Source organism: Gouania willdenowi, chromosome 8 (assembly GCF_900634775.1).
Source record: "Gouania willdenowi chromosome 8, fGouWil2.1, whole genome shotgun sequence".
Lineage (NCBI taxonomy): Eukaryota > Metazoa > Chordata > Actinopteri > Blenniiformes > Gobiesocidae > Gouania > Gouania willdenowi.
The window spans coordinates 15,064,815-15,081,166 of NC_041051.1; the positions used below are offsets into that span (position 1 = coordinate 15,064,815).

A 16,352-nucleotide genomic window follows, 5' to 3' on the forward strand; every position below is an offset into this window, starting at 1 on the left:
AGATGGTAGGAATTTAGTCAAAAGGTGTAAAGAGTACTGATATATCCTACTTAAGTAGAAGTACTGTTACTTGATTTAAATTGTTCTCAAGTACAAGTTAATCATACATAAAATACTCAAGCACAAGTAAAAAGTAGCTCAATTAAATAGTACTCAAAGTAAAAGTTACTAGTTACTTTCACCCCCCATGTTTATTTTTTGGTAATAAATCTTACCACGGTACCCTTGCATACAATAAACATCTCATGTATAAACTTAAAAAGGAAGATATAAAATCTTGCACAATTGGAACTCAATTTGTTTATTCATGAAATAAAAGGTTTGTCAAAATGTACAAATAAAAAATAAATAAAAAAATGACGTAAATTAATTCAATTCAAAATAAAAGAATTCTCAGGCTCTAAGTATAGTTAAAATTATGAAGTCTAAAACTGAGAAATGTAGAGGCATTCACTGCTGTTTTGTCATGGTGCTTTAGATTAAGTTTGGTTGGTGATGCTTTTGATTGTTGTCTAATCATTTCATTTTTTTGCAGTTTCACAATGTCTCGTTTTAAAACAAAAAAATAAATAAATTACTCAGTAATGTTTGGGTAAAGAAATGTAACAAATTACTTTTAAAATGTACTTAAATACAAATAAAATTACTGATTTAGAAATATGCTAAAAAAAAAGTACAAGTACCCATAAAAACAACTAATTTACTGTAATGCAAGTACTTGTAATCCATTACTTTCACCTCTGGAAAGAGGAATGTTTTATTTCTGTTCTTTCATTGTAAGGTTTAGTATTAGATTGAATATAATTTGTTTTGGTTAATATTAATAATTAGGGATGTCCGATACAACTTTTTCATTTCCGATACAATGTCGATATTGCAGCTGATTCCGATATCGATCCGATACAATATCAGCACGATTCATACGTTCTTTTATTAATTATTTTGGAGTGTGGAATGTTAGAAAAGGCTTGATCAAGTGATGTTACTCAAACAGAGAACAATAGTCAGCTCCAGTAGGTCTGAGAAAAACTGACCCATTTATTATTAACCAGTTGGTTACATACATTTTAGCCTTCCACATAATATCTACAGTATTCTACAATTGAATAAATATAATGTATATTGGAGATTTTAGATATAGTCCGATAAAATCCGATATTAGTTTTCTGGCTGATATCGGACCGATATCTGATATCAATATCCGATCAGGACACCTCTTAATCTAAATCAATTCTAAATTACAGTATCATGCTTATGTAGTTTTTATTTTTTTTAAAGTGTTTTTAATGCATAAAAATACATGTTTACCTTCATCCAAACATGTCTTCTTGGTCAATAATTAGTGACATTTGTCTTATTCTTGCTGTCTCCTTTGCAGGTTATTACCGTGAGGGCTTCCTGGCAGTGCAGCATGCCGTGGACAGAGCCATCATGCTCTCTCACAACAAAGGAGCTGCTTCCCACCTGCTGCAAACGGATTCGAGTGGTTCTGTCCCGATTTCCCTTTCCAGCCTTTATATATGACGTCTTCATCTTGGCGATTCAGAACCAGCTGCCTCTACTGCTGGTGCTCAGCTTCACTTACACATCCATCAACATCGTACGAGCCGTGGTGGAGGAGAAGGAAAGGAAGCTCAGGGTCGGTTTCACTAAATTCGTGCAACATTGTGGAGTCTTTAATCCAAGATGTCAGACTTTTTTTAATTTAAGTCTTTCCTGTCTTTGTACATTACAGGAGTACATGAGGATGATGGGTCTCAGTAACTGGCTGCACTGGAGTGCTTGGTTCCTCATGTTCTTCCTTTTCCTCTCCATTTCAGTGTTTTGTGTTACTCTTCTCCTTTGTATTCACGTAAGTCTGGGCTTTTTTTAATTGATTTTTTACATATGAAGGGAGCAATTACAAGGAATAATAACATCAATAATGCATGGCAGTTACTGTTCTTGCATCAAGAACAATCTTGATGCATTGGATAATCAAACAAACAGTTCAAACATTTGCTCTCTCTCTCTTTTTTTTTTTAATGATTTATAACTTTATTTTATTTTCAAATAAACACCATACAGACACTTAAGCTAAACATAAAAGCAGGGTCATGTGCAAGTGTCATTATGAGGGTATCAATAAATTTCATTAACACAGACAAAAAAAATAAATAATAAAATCAAGAAATAATAATAAAAATAATAGAAAAAAATAAGATCATAATCATAATAGCTTTGAGATGCCTTATATATTAAGAACAATACAAATCAATTCAGACTCATAAGATATTTACTTGAGCTGGAAACTTAATTCATTGCAGGTATAATAAATAAGGTCACCATTTATTATAATAATCCTTGATTCTATTCAACAACTTGTAAGATAGTTTTTTTAATGACCAAGAGAGGTTTGCTATTGAATAACAGAAGGTGCTGAAGGGGACAAACATTCACACAACAGACAAAACAATTAAAACAATTAAAGATTATAAGTCATCAACAAGTGGGGACTGATATAAGAGTATAGCAAAACAATGACTATATATATATACATACAGTATATATTGGAAGTTGTGGACGGGGGCTAATAATGTATAAAATGCATATTGAAAAAAAACAGCTCAGTTGTTCATCAGTTCTCAGGTTGGATATGCAAGGTGTTCATATACTGTATATTAAAAAAAGACTGCCAGATTTTATGAAACATCTGTAGTGGCCCATTCCTGGAGAATCACGTTTTCTCAAGTCTCACACATGGTAATGTTTCCTGGATCCATCTATCATGTGTAGGTGGTCCTGAGTGAGTTCATTTAAGGAGGATGAGTCTCCTTGCAAGTAAGCTGGTGAAAGCAATAATGTGTTGGGCCAACTGGAAGTGGGTGATATTCTAAAGAGGGCAATAAGGGGGTCTAGATTCACTTTCCTAATGTATCAAAGATGCTGTGCCAGAATTCAGTAAGTTTGGGACATGACCAGAACATATATACTGTATGTGATCGGCTGGTGGAAGTTCACATCTATTGCATGAGTCAGATCTGATTGGATACATTTTTGCTAGTCTGGCATAGGTGAGGTAAGTCAGGGCTTACTAAGTCGTGTTGGTTCTGCGTTATATTGCAGCCCACTCATCAAAAAGCTTTATTTATTTATTTTTTTTTAATTCAATGTGAAAATATATATATTTTTTAGGTCTTAACCATTCAATTCAACTTTATTTGTATAGTGCAAATTACAAAAAAGTCATCTCAAAGCACTTAACAAAAAAGAGAGTCCATAGTAAGAAAGAAAGAACCCAACAAGATCCACATGTACAGGCAATTAGCGACAGTGGGAAGAAAAAACTCCCTCTTTTTTATTGGAAGAAATCTCCAGTGGAACCATCTGCTAAATATGAATGTGTTTATTCAGGTGAAGCCCAACGGTGCAGTGCTGACCAGCAGTGACCCCACGCTGATCTTCATCTTCCTGCTCGTCTTCACTGTGGCCACCATCAACTTCAGCTTCATGATCAGTGCCTTTTTTTCACGAGGTTTGTTTTTTTTTTTCTTCCCCCAATTTTGTTTGTTTGGTGCAAAGCATGAATGAAATACTTATAATGAAAATATACATATGAAAGAAATGAAAATACAGAGAAAAATTCTGAGTATTTGATAGTTACCGTACACCATTTCTGCCTGAAAGTGAATGAAAAACAAAAACACAAATCTAAAGTTTACTTAACCATTAATTTATTTGGCTGTTTCCACTTCTGCTTGAGTTTTCCAAAATTTATTTTTCAAGCATTTAAGAACAATTTCTTGTTCACAAAGGTGGCTTGACAAAAGAAAAACAATTGGAGGGATGGGGTTGAGGAAGTCAAAGGAGAAAACATAAACACAAAAAATGCCCAACTAACAATACTTATTTTTTTTTAATTTTGTTTTAGTTCTGTAATAAACTTTGGTGTGCTGCACCCACAGACTTCTCCACTATGTCATCCCTATAAAGGTTAAAAATTACCTGCAGAATGTAACTATAAACTTTTATAGGCAAATACGGTAGGGCAAAAAAGTATTTAGTCAGCCACCAATTGTGCAAGTTCTCCCACTTAAAATGATGACAGAGGTCTGTAATTTTCATCATAGGTACACTTCAACTGTGAGAGACAGAATGTGAAAAAAAAATCCAGGAATTCACATTGTAGGATTTTTAAAGAATTTATTTGTAAATTATGGTGGAAAATAACAAGAAAGATCTCTGGCTCTCACAGACCTGTAACTTCTTCTTTAAGAAGCTCTTCTGTCCTCCACTCGTTACCTGTATTAATGGCACCTGTTTGAACTCGTTATCTGTATAAAAGACACCTGTCCACAACCTCAAACAGTCAGACTCCAAACTCCACTATGGCCAAGACCAAAGAGCTGTCGAAGGACACCAGGAAAAGAATTGTAGACCTGCACCAGCCTGGGAAGAGTGAATCTACAATAGGCAAGCAGCTTGGTGTGAAAAAATCAACTGTGGGAGCAATTATCAGAAAATGGAAGACATACTAGACCACTGATAATCTCCCTCGATCTGGGGCTCCACGCAAGATCTCATCCCGTGGGGTCAAAATGATCATGAGAACGGTGAGCAAAAATCCCAGAACCACACGGGGGGACCTGGTGAATGACCTGCAGAGAGCGGGGACCAAAGTAACAAAGGTTACCATCAGTAACACACTACGCCGACAGGGAATCAAATCCTGCAGTGCCAGACGTGTCCCCCTGCTTAAGCCAGTGCATGTCCAGGCCCGTCTGAAGTTTGCCAGATAGCACATGGATGATACAGCAGAGGATTGGGAGAATGTCATGTGGTCAGATGAAACCAAAATAGAACTTTTTGGTATAAACTCAACTCGTCGTGTTTGGAGGAAGAAGAATACTGAGTTGCATCCCAAGAACACCATACCTACTGTGAAGCATGGGGGTGGAAACATTATGCTTTGGGGCTGTTTTTCTGCTAAGGGGACAGGACGACTGATCCGTGTTAAGAAAAGAATGAATGGGGCTATGCATCGTGAGATTTTGATCCAAAACCTCCTTCCATCAGTGAGAGCTTTGAAGATGAAACGTGGCTGGGTCTTCCAGCATGACAATGATCCCAAACACACCGCCCGGGCAATGAAGGAGTGGCTCCGTAAGAAGCATTTGAAAGTCCTGGAGTGGCCTAGCCAGTCTCCAGACCTCAACCCCATAGAAAATCTGTGGAGGGAGTTGAAAGTCCATGTTGCTCGGCGACAGCCCCAAAACATCACTGCTCTCGAGAAGATCTGCATGGAGGAATGAGCCAAAATACCAGCTACTGTGTGTGCAAACCTGGTAAAGACCTATAGTAATCGTTTGACCTCTGTTATTGCCAACAAAGGTTATATTACAAAGTATTGAGTTGAATTTTTGTTATTGACCAAATACTTATTTTCCACCATAATTTACAAATAAATTCTTTAAAAATCCTACAATGTGAATTCCTGGATTTTTTTTTCACATTCTGTCTCTCACAGTTGAAGTGTACCTATGATGAAAATTACAGACCTCCGTCATCATTTTAAGTGGGAGAACTTGCACAATTGGTGGCTGACTAAATATTTTTTGCCCCACTGTAAATATATGATAAAAAAATTGTAGAGCAGAGAAAAGTAAAAGGAAGGGACAAATCCTCCTGCTTTCTGTTTTTAATGTTCTAAAGCTCCACACAAACTCACATATTCCAAAACATTTCAACATCATTGATCAAAAACGGAAACTTATTTTGTTTGGTATATTTACAAGCATGCTGTATACAGGGGCTACTCAGGGTCACATTTGGCTGCTGTCGACTTGTGCATATAGGCATAAATATTGAATTTGTTCCAAAGTTATCGCTGTAATGCGGTCCGTCATCTGCTCCAGTTTTGTTTTATTGCTTTGACACGGTAACAGTATTGATGGATATTTTCCAACAGTCTTCTTTTATCTCTTGTTTAGGATGTTTTTCTGTTTTTTGACAACAGCTCTTCAACTATCAGAACAATGAATCAATCTATGAACTTGATTATAATAAGAACTAGAATATTTGCATTTCCTGAAGAAAATGCAAGTGAGGATGTAGGTGCTGGCCCACGTCGCACTGCATTAGCTTAGCATTAGCATTTGCATTAGCAGGAACATTAACAATATACAGCAATAGCATTAGCATAAACATTAGCTAGTATTAGCATACATATTAACTAGCATTAGTATTGGCGTTAGCTAGAGTTAACCTAGCATTAGCATTCAACTAGCAATAGCATTTGCCTTGCATTAACATTAATATTGCATTAGCATTAGCACTAACATAGCTTTAGCATTCACTTAGCATTAATCTAGCATTAGCATTAACCTAGCATTACCACTAACATAGCATTAATATTCAACGAGCGATATAATTAGCATTATTCTAGCATTATCATTGATCTAGCATTAACACTAACATAACACAAGCATTCCTCTTGCTAAAACATTAATCTAGCATTAGCACTAATTTAGCATTAGCATTGGCCTAGCATTAACATTAATCTAGCAATAGCGATAACCTAGCAATAATATCAGCCTAGCATTAGCACTAACCTAGCATTAGCATTAACCTAGCATTAGCATCGGCCTAGCATTAACATTAACCTAGCAATAGCACTAACCTAGTCTTTATGTTTTAATAATGAATATTTTGTGGTAATATACAAGGCTTTCACAGAACGATTGACCTTCTTTTGTAACAATTTTAAGTAGGGGTGGGAACCTCTGGGTACCTCACAATACGATACGCGATGCGAAGCTCACGATAACGATTATCTCATGATATGACGATACTGCGATTATTGATATGTGATGAAATATGAAATCAATCTACGATAATGTATGACATAAAAATAAAATTTTTATTTTATATCTCTGAAAGACAATACATTGAAAAAGTGTCCTATGAGCAGTGACACTATTTTAGTACAACATTTCTGTAAATAAGTGTCAACATATTAATGTAAATGAATAAGTATCTCCAATAGTGTTTTCTGTAAACAAAAAATTGGATCTTTCTTACCAGTGACACCATTATAGTGTAATATCCCAGTAAATAAAATGTTGGTTCCTTCAACAAACAGTGAGAAAATTTCTGTGAAGACGTACCTGCACATTTTAGTAAAAAAGCAGAAAAAGATTTTGAAAAAAAAAAAATGATAGCGCGAGCATATCAATAATCAATCGTGCGAAAAAATATTGCGATATATCGCCGTATTGAGATATTGTCACACTCCTAATTTTGAGAAAGGGTAATATAATATAATATTTCTCAGAAGGAGTTAACAAGTGGAGTTTTGTTTTTGTACCTTCAAAGAGAGTAAAACCTCCCTGTGAGTGTTCTGTCGCATTCATAAATCTTCTAGTTCTTTCCCATTTCCCAGGTACAATTTCTCTTTCTAGTGTTTTAAATAAACTGTCAGCTGGAGAAATTGGTTCTGCAGGACAATTTACCTGTCAGCTTGTCTCTATGGCTTTGGATAAATGTGGGTTTCACTACAAAAGAAAAAAAAGAAGTTGGACAAACTGTGATTGCTTTGTCACTGACGTGAAATGGTTTTGCACTCAATTCAATTGACTCTGCATGTCATGTGGTATTTGTTTTGTCTTTTCACTCTGTGACTTTTAGCAAACGTGGCAGCTGCAGCAGGTGGTTTCCTCTACTTCATCAGCTACCTGCCTTATTTGTTCCTGTGGCCCCGCTACGATTTACTGAGCCATGCCCAGAAGGTGTCAGCTTGCCTTATCTCTAACGTGGCCATGGCCATGGGAGCACAGCTCATAGGAATGTTTGAAGGCAAAGGTAAGATGTGGTATTACATTTTCATTGGTCTTATACTCCTTCTGTATCCTCGTCATAGCACAGCTGACAAAATGAGTTAGAGTTGTTCAATGACTAACAATTAATTCCTTTTATCAGAGGTGTAAAGAGTACTGATATATCATACTCAAGTAGAAGTACTGTTACTTGATTGAAATAGTACTCAAGTACAAGAAAATCATACATAAAATACAAGTGAAGTACAAGTAAAAAGTAGCTCAATTAAATAGTACTCCAAGTAAAACTTACTAGTTACTTTCACCCCTCACGTTTATTTTGGTAATAAATCTTGCCACAGTTCCATTGCATACAGTAAACATTTCATGTATAAAAGGAAGAGATGAAATCTTGCACAATTGGAATCTGTATAATATAAAAAGTTAAACATTATTAATATTATTATTATTTTAATGAAATAACACTATTGAATTGAATTCAAAATTTAAAAAAAAGTATAGCTACCTTTATGAACTCTAAAACTGAGAAAATAACCAGCATTCAATGCTGTTTTGGCACAGTGCATTATGTTTAATCTGATTGGTCGGCTATAATGCGATGCATTTGATTGTTGTCTGGTCATTTCATTTTTTTTGCCGTTTCACAATGTCCGTTGATCATTTTAAAACAAAAAAATAAAATAATTTACTCTGTACCGGCTGGGTGTCGAAATGTAACAAATGACTTCTTTTAAAACGTACTGAAGAACAAGTAAAATGACTGATTTAGAAATATACTAAAAAAAAGTACAAGTACCCATAAGAGGCACTCAATTACAGTAACTTGAGCACTTGTAATCTGTTACTTTCACCTCTGCCTCTTATTACTGGTCATTACAGAAATATTACATGAAACCTTGAAGAATCACAGCTTGTATTTTAATATATTTCTCATAGTGGACTCTGCTCTTGTGTCAGGTACTGGAATCCAGTGGTCCAACCTGTTTGACTCTGTAACGGTGGATGACGACTTCTCCATGGCACAGGTTCTGTGCTTGCTGCTGTTTGATGCTGTGCTCTACGGGCTGGTGGCCTGGTACGTGGAGGCTGTGTTTCCTGGGGAGTACGGAGTGCCTCTGCCGTCCTATTTCTTTTTATTGGTATGTTTTCACTCACATTTTCATTTATTCATATGTGCAGATATTTTTTATTTCTTTGGCTGGGTTCGAAATCGCATACTAACGTTCCACTCATACTACATCTGACATCAAAATGAGTATGTAGTGCGTATACATAAGATAGAATAGAAAGAGTGAGTACGCAAGAAATACCAGGACGTGTACTATATAGGGACATTTTTTAAGTATTCACCTTGGGAACACTAGTTATACTCAACTGCCCCATGATGCATTGCAAGTAGAACTTAAAATCATCCTGCATGGGACCGGCTTCAAGCTAAGAGTCAAACATTCCCGTTTCAAAATAAAAGCATCTCTTGTTGTCTTCCAGTAGATTTTACCAGTTTTGTAAATACAGTAGGGCTCTTTTTTGAAGTTACCTGGAAGTTTTTTCAGTTTCCGCGAGTTTTATAGATCAAATGACCAAATGTTAATCTTTTACTTTGTTAATTTCTCGCTTAAAATGTTTTCAGGACTTCAATGGAGATACAGTATTTAGCCTCACTGCGCTTCAGGTTTTTGTCGTTGTAGGTTCCAAATGCATCTTGGGAAACTTGGAGGTATACTTCAGTCTTGCAAGTTTCATCCTAATCCTCCTAACCATACTTATACTATACTGTATAGTAGACAGTATATACTCAATGAGTGTGTAGTGTATAGTATGTTGGTATGCAAATTCGAACACAGCTTTTGACTAAACACAGACACATTATAAACTAATCTTCGTTGTGTATTTTAGTGTCTCAATTCAATCTGCCATATTTGAAACATTAAAGACATTTTTAACCAAACTATCACCTGTGAGACCCAGATTATTTACTTACAACTCAAACTCCCGCATAAACAACTCTCTGCTAATGAATCACACTAAAAGTATAGCGTCAGAGCTTTATTTTTTCTTTATAAAGTGCACAAAATCAGGCCATTATCAAAGAAAGATTGTTACCGTCAAGTAATTATTTTTTTTCTAATGTGCTTCTTACTGTGGCATTACTGCTAAATGCATTTTGTTCGAAATAACGGCTTTCCAACAGCCTTTGTAAAAGGACAAAGACAGAATCTCACAAAGCTCTTTATGCCCCACTAAGTGGTACTTGATTGTTAGGCCTCCAATGGATACTGACAGGGTTAAGGGTCAGGTCTGCTAGACCCCCGAGTTAAAAATAAGATTAAATGGAAAATAATTGTATAGAAAAAAAATACAAGGTTATAGAAACTGCAGCACAAATGATTCTTGAACACCGATTGAGAATGATCACTGAGTACTACTAGCTTAAAGAAACCATTAAATTCAATGACTTTGACACTAGCATTGAAAATATGTTACTTTTATTTATTTATTTTACTTTTCCTGATTCTTTTCTGATTTTTTTTTTTTTTTGATGCACCAACTTGTAGCCTTCATACTGGTGCAGCAGCCCTCATATGTTTTTGGTGAATGAAAAAGAAGAGGAGGAGGATCCTGAAAAGGCCCTTAAAGGGGAGTTCATCGAGGCAGAACCATCCGGACTGGTCTCTGGGATCAAGATTAAACACCTTGCAAAGGTAAAGGACCAAACTCGGTCCTGCAGATTCCATTAGCCTCCAAAAATTAACACTGATTCGACACAGCATTTTGTAGTTCATTGGTTTTTTTTTTTAGTTTTAGTTCTTGCTAATAAGGTAGCACAAAAGCAGTTGTTCTATGGTTAATATCTTTTTTTTTTTTTTTTTTTTTTTTTTTTACAGAAATTTAAAGTTGGAAACAAAACACGACAGGCGGTTCGAGATCTCACTGTGAACATGTTTGAAGGGCAGGTCACAGTGATGTTGGGGCACAACGGTGCTGGCAAGACCACAACACTCTCCATGCTCACGGGTATGCACACAAAAACACAACTTTATCAAGTTATGTTATACAATCTGCACACAACTGTAATATGGCCCCCATAATATGAATAATTGAGATTGTATCCTTCAGGTCTATTTCCTCCGACCAGTGGAAGGGCCTACATCAACGGATATGACATTTGTCAAGACATGCCTTTGATCCGCCGCAGTCTGGGCCTCTGTCCACAGCACGATGTGTTGTTCGATAACCTAACAGTTGTTGAACACCTGCTCTTTTATGCGCAGGTACAGTATTTTGCACAAAACTGTTCATTTTATAGGATAAGAGGCACTTGTGACTTGTGTGATCTGTTTTTGTCCCCTGTGCAGCTAAAAGGCTTCTCAAAAAACAAGATACCAGATGAAGTGGATCGTATTATTCGTATTCTCAACCTTGAGAACAAGCGACAGGCTCGTTCTAAAACCCTTTCTGGTGGGATGAAGAGAAAGCTTTCTATTGGAATTGCCCTCATAGGAGACTCCAAGGTGAATATCTTCACCAGTTTACTTCACAATCTTTTATTTTTGCCTCCTATTTATGAAAGATTTCTTTCCTCTTCTTTTCGTTTTCCAATCTTCAGGTTGTCATGTTAGATGAGCCCACATCAGGCATGGATCCCTCAGCCCGCCGAGCCACCTGGGACCTCCTGCAAGGGGAGAAACACGGTCGCACCATCCTGCTTACAACACACTTTATGGATGAGGCAGACTTACTGGGAGATCGTATTGCCATCATAGCAGGAGGAGAGCTGCAGTGCTGCGGGTCACCGCTCTTCCTGAAAAACAAATACGGTCAGTGAGAAGAGAAACTCTAACTGTTCATACACAGCATTAACTCATTCAGTGCCAACCATTTTCAGAATTTCTACCCCCCTCAGTGCCAGCCGTTTGGGAGCATTTTGACTGATTTTTAAAGACCCACAGAATATTTTGTACTATGACAATCTGAAATCTGAGACCAGATTCTGAAAGATTAAAGTCTCTACTTTCATCAGAAAAAAAATTGTTTGTAGCTCGTTTCGTTCTTCCGTAATCAGCAGTTGAATGGAGCAAGTTTTACACAAATACGCAAAATTATTAAATTATTATTTTTCTATCTGGCTCACAATTTAATATTTTGTTTACTGTATTTTATATCTGCTCCCCCAGTCAATCACATTGACGTAACTTCCTCTTCCTCCTGAAACGCAGAGATGACCCATTTAGCCCGGTTAGTTGATGGTTTTATCTCACGATCGAGACATTATCAATAATCCACTCAGGTATGTGGTACTGTGAGCTGCTGGATACTTCACAATATCACTTCATAGTGCCATAATCTCCCTCATCCCTGCTTCTCCCTCCTTAGCTAATGGTAGCATCAGTGGCTAATTTCTCATCCAAAGGTGCGCTGCTGCCACCTTCAGGACACCAGTTGGTCACTACATCAACAGAGAAGCCTTATATTTACAGTAGAACTCCGTCACAGTGTATTCTAGCAACTTCTGTGAAAAAACTCAATATTACGTCAGTGGCACTGAGTGAGTTAAAGAGCATTAAAGGAACTAAAAAATAACGAGTTTTCTTGACAGTATTTAGTTTAATGCGCTGATTGTCCCAATAGGTGCTGGCTACCACATGGTGATCGTTAAAGACGCTCTCTGTAACGTGTCTGAGATCAGCCGGCGGGTTCGGTTACATGTTCCTAATGCCACACTGGAGAGCAGTGCTGGAGCTGAGCTCTCATATATTTTACCTAAAGAAAGCACCGGCAGGTACGTTAATGCACCCGGTACTAACATTTGTGTGTATCATTAACTGAAAGAAACAAACGTTATAAAGTAAAAGACATTCAGGAAAGATCATTAATTGGCAAAATTAGTCAATGACTAATCGACCCTCTTTGTGTCTTACTTGTGTTATCGTGTTTATTTGTTTTGTATGTTTATTTAGAGCCAATTGAAAATAACAGTGTTGCTTAGTGATGCTCAGCATTAATCCACAGCTTCCACTGAAATAGTGTGTGTCAGTCCCTGGGTGTTTTTTTCTGATCCACGTCTGTGTTTTTACTCAGTTTTGAGTTGCTGTTTGCTGAGCTGGAGATGAACAGAGAGGAGCTCGGCATTGCCAGTTATGGAGCCTCAGTCACCACCATGGAGGAGGTTTTCCTCAGGTAGTCAACGTGAACTCTCACTCCATTTTAGGAATACGTACAAGAGCAGTTGGTATTTACAAAGTCTAATTGAGAATAGGTGTAGGGAAACACAAATATTTGGTGCGACTTCATTCCATTTTAAAGTATGTATTTATTTCAATGATCTTTTCTTTCTTATGATTGGATTTAATCACCGGTATTGATGTTAATGTTAAAATTTTATTTCAATGTTGCACTTGCCCATTCTGCTCTTGATCTGCAACTCATTGACGTCAATTATTATTATTCAGGCCTGGGCGATTAATAATTTTTTTTAGATTAATATAAGTTTTTTGTTGCAGACATTTTAAAAAATTTTTAAATTTGACTTTTTTCTTCTCTTGCTACGTCGTACAAGTTCTAAACATCAAGCACAGACCCTCATATTCTGCACTGTATTCAGGGATGCAAGTGGCACAGTTTATCTTTAAAAACAAAGTTTAACAAAAGTTAAGTTTGCATTTTATTAATCTCCATGTTGGGGGTTGATTGATTTCTTTTTTGTATACAATGTGCTATGCTACCTTTTTCATGTAGCCCTGTAAGTTGTGGGATTGTTTGAAAATTGTCATTATTTTATGTTTTTCTATAGGTTAAGTATTGAGAGAATTCTTTGTTAATGTGTTTTAAAATTTAGTCTTCATTCAAACTACAAATTATTATTATTATTTTTTTAACAAAAGAACAGTTGGCACTTTAATTCGAGGAGGTAAATAGATGAAATCCAAACTTGTTTTGAGACATCGCTGTCATTTGTACTTTTTGTTTTCTTTAAAAAGTAGGTGGGAGAATCGGGAAAAATCATAAATCAAATTTTTTGTGATAAAATCATTGGATATTTTTATTTTAGGCCTAATCGCACAGCCCTATTATTATTATTATTTTTATGATTATTATTATTATAACAAACTACTCATGCGAGCTCAGAAGTGTGTTTTAATCCTCCACACACACTACTCAGTCCCAGCTGCTTGTTACTCATGGTTACATCTGCCTCACCGGGGATTCGTTAAGCTGTATCCATGGTAACGAGCTCTAGAGGCCATCACTAGCACCGTATGATACATTAGCTGATGTGAATGGTTAACATTGCAATGTGTCCTGCCAAGACCTCATTATCTGTAGCTAAACTGGAAGTCCAGCAGTGTTCTCAGTGTATTTACAGTGTCAGCCGACATAAAGAAAAGCTGCTGTTTGAACGTTGCTCGTATAGCTTCACTTTGTTGTTTAGTTAAAAAACGACACTTTTTTTCCTGGTAATATCAGAAAAATATAAAACCATTCAGGAGAAACCCTGGAATGGACATCGGGGGAAGATATTTCAAGTGCATTTTCTTTTATTTAGATTTTTTTTTTTTACTTCACTAAATGAAAAGATTACTGGCTTGCATATTAAATTGACCGAATAGATTAACATTACTACGATGGCTCAGCAAAAACAGGGTATAAGACAGTTAGAAGTGTTTGCTGTGTGGGTGTATAGACTCACTGATCTAGAGCAGTGTTTTTCAACCTTTTTTGAGCCAATATACATCTTTTCATTTAAAAAAAATCCAGAGGTAAATGTTAAAAAATGAAACATTGTAGCCTATATTAACTATATATAGTCATTCTTATCAAAGTGTTTTTAATGGGAATCAAATAAAAAAAAAAATCTTGTGATTTTCTTTTTGACATTTCCTTTTTCATATAAAAAGTGCAATTATTTATATATATATATATATAATTTAATTTTCTTCTGTGTTGTTAAACGTTAAGAGTGTCACATTTGATCCAAAGGCTGTTATGTAAGGGTGTGATGTTGAAGAATGAACCGAATTTAGTTTATTTAACATGAACGATGAGAACTGAGTGGCAGTTGTGTCTTTTTCAATATTTTATTTCTTATCGTTGTGTTTCACACACAGGCAAACACAAGTTCCTCATCTGTTCCTCCTCAGAGTGAGAACAGTCCTAAAGTGCAACAAAGTTGCATGTCTTTAATTTGTTTTTAGGATGAAAAGTAAATGTCTGAATGAGACGATTGATTGATTTTTATTTTTATTTTTTTGTATTTTTTTTGTATTCATTCTTGGCTGTCATCCAACATAATACAATACAGAGAATAAACAATAGTTTTAACAACCAAAATTGGAATGGACTTATTGGAGCCCATCCCCAAACAGCATAATATAGAAACAACTCAATAACGGCAGTATTCATCAGCTTATCAACTTGTGTTTCAGTAGGTGCAAAACATTTAGTTTTTTATAGAATTTTTTGACATAGACAGTGGATTCATTAAGTCAGTGATCCTCAAAATCATTCCAAACTTTAACACTGTAAACAGAAATGCATCTTCTAAATTTACTTTGTCCAAAAATATAAACCCCTCTTTAATTTTACTTTCCTTCTTTTTGTTTAAAAAGTGATATAATACCCAAAGGTAGGCTTTTGTTTTTTACTCGGAATAAAATCTCTAACACTTTTAATATTACTAAATCCATAAGTTTTATTGTTCTTGATTTTGTAAACAGTTCTTTAGTAGATGCCCGGAATTCCACTTAATGTATTATTTTTTAATGATCTCTTTTGTAATTTGATTAATGAATCTACATATGTTTAGCTACGATTAGAAATCAGATTTTAATAGGAGATTGATTTCTGTTGCCAGAGTTGGAAAGCTGGTGGATTCCAGTTTGGACATTCAAGCTATCCAACTGCCACCCCTGCAGTACCAACACGAGAGACGCTGTCATGACTGGACCGCTGACGACGCCAGCAGCATCAGCGGCTTGACCGACATCACAGACTTTACAGACAGTGGAACGCTCATATCAGAGGACTGCTCCAACATTAAGCTGAACATCGGGGTGAGAAAGCTCACACATGTTTGCTCTGATTCTTAAAGTGAAACATGCTTAATGCTTGTGTCTTGATTGTTAATGCGTCGAGCAGGTTCGACTCCACCTGCAGCAGTTCTATGCCATGTTCCTGAAGAGGGCTTTGTACAGCTGGAGAAACTGGAAAGTGATGGTGGCTCAGTTCCTTGTTCCATTAGTCTTCACCATCATGGCCTTAGTTGTGGCCCGTACCTTACCTGATCACATGGAAGCTCCGCCGCTGAGGCTGGCCCTCAGTCGGTACGGTTCTACCAGGGTTCCTGTGGCTCTGCCCACGGGGGCCGGATCGCTGGCCTCTTCCCTGGCAGAATCTTACATTTCACAGCTATCTGGGCAGCTAGGCCAGCCAATTAACATCACTGGTGAGCATTTTGAGACTTGTGGTGCCTCTTAATAGTCCCTCCTATCTCCTTTCCTATCTACTTTTCCTTAACCCTGTGGATGACGTCACAGGGTT

General features: G+C 36.4%; 1 protein-coding gene across 1 annotated transcript in view; it reads left to right on the forward strand.

The window, feature by feature from the left end:
* The window catches only part of abca3b (ATP-binding cassette, sub-family A (ABC1), member 3b), a 39,049-nt gene that overhangs the window by 11,155 nt on the left and 11,542 nt on the right, over positions 1 to 16,352 (forward strand). The window contains exons 6-19 of the mRNA XM_028455888.1: positions 1,379 to 1,639; positions 1,736 to 1,852; positions 3,394 to 3,514; positions 7,666 to 7,839; positions 8,772 to 8,953; positions 10,370 to 10,516; positions 10,700 to 10,829; positions 10,932 to 11,086; positions 11,171 to 11,326; positions 11,422 to 11,632; positions 12,444 to 12,594; positions 12,894 to 12,992; positions 15,667 to 15,865; positions 15,951 to 16,257. Of these exons, the coding sequence (XP_028311689.1) occupies positions 1,379 to 1,639; positions 1,736 to 1,852; positions 3,394 to 3,514; positions 7,666 to 7,839; positions 8,772 to 8,953; positions 10,370 to 10,516; positions 10,700 to 10,829; positions 10,932 to 11,086; positions 11,171 to 11,326; positions 11,422 to 11,632; positions 12,444 to 12,594; positions 12,894 to 12,992; positions 15,667 to 15,865; positions 15,951 to 16,257 (2,410 nt within the window). The remainder of the gene's footprint in view (positions 1 to 1,378; positions 1,640 to 1,735; positions 1,853 to 3,393; positions 3,515 to 7,665; positions 7,840 to 8,771; positions 8,954 to 10,369; positions 10,517 to 10,699; positions 10,830 to 10,931; positions 11,087 to 11,170; positions 11,327 to 11,421; positions 11,633 to 12,443; positions 12,595 to 12,893; positions 12,993 to 15,666; positions 15,866 to 15,950; positions 16,258 to 16,352) is intronic.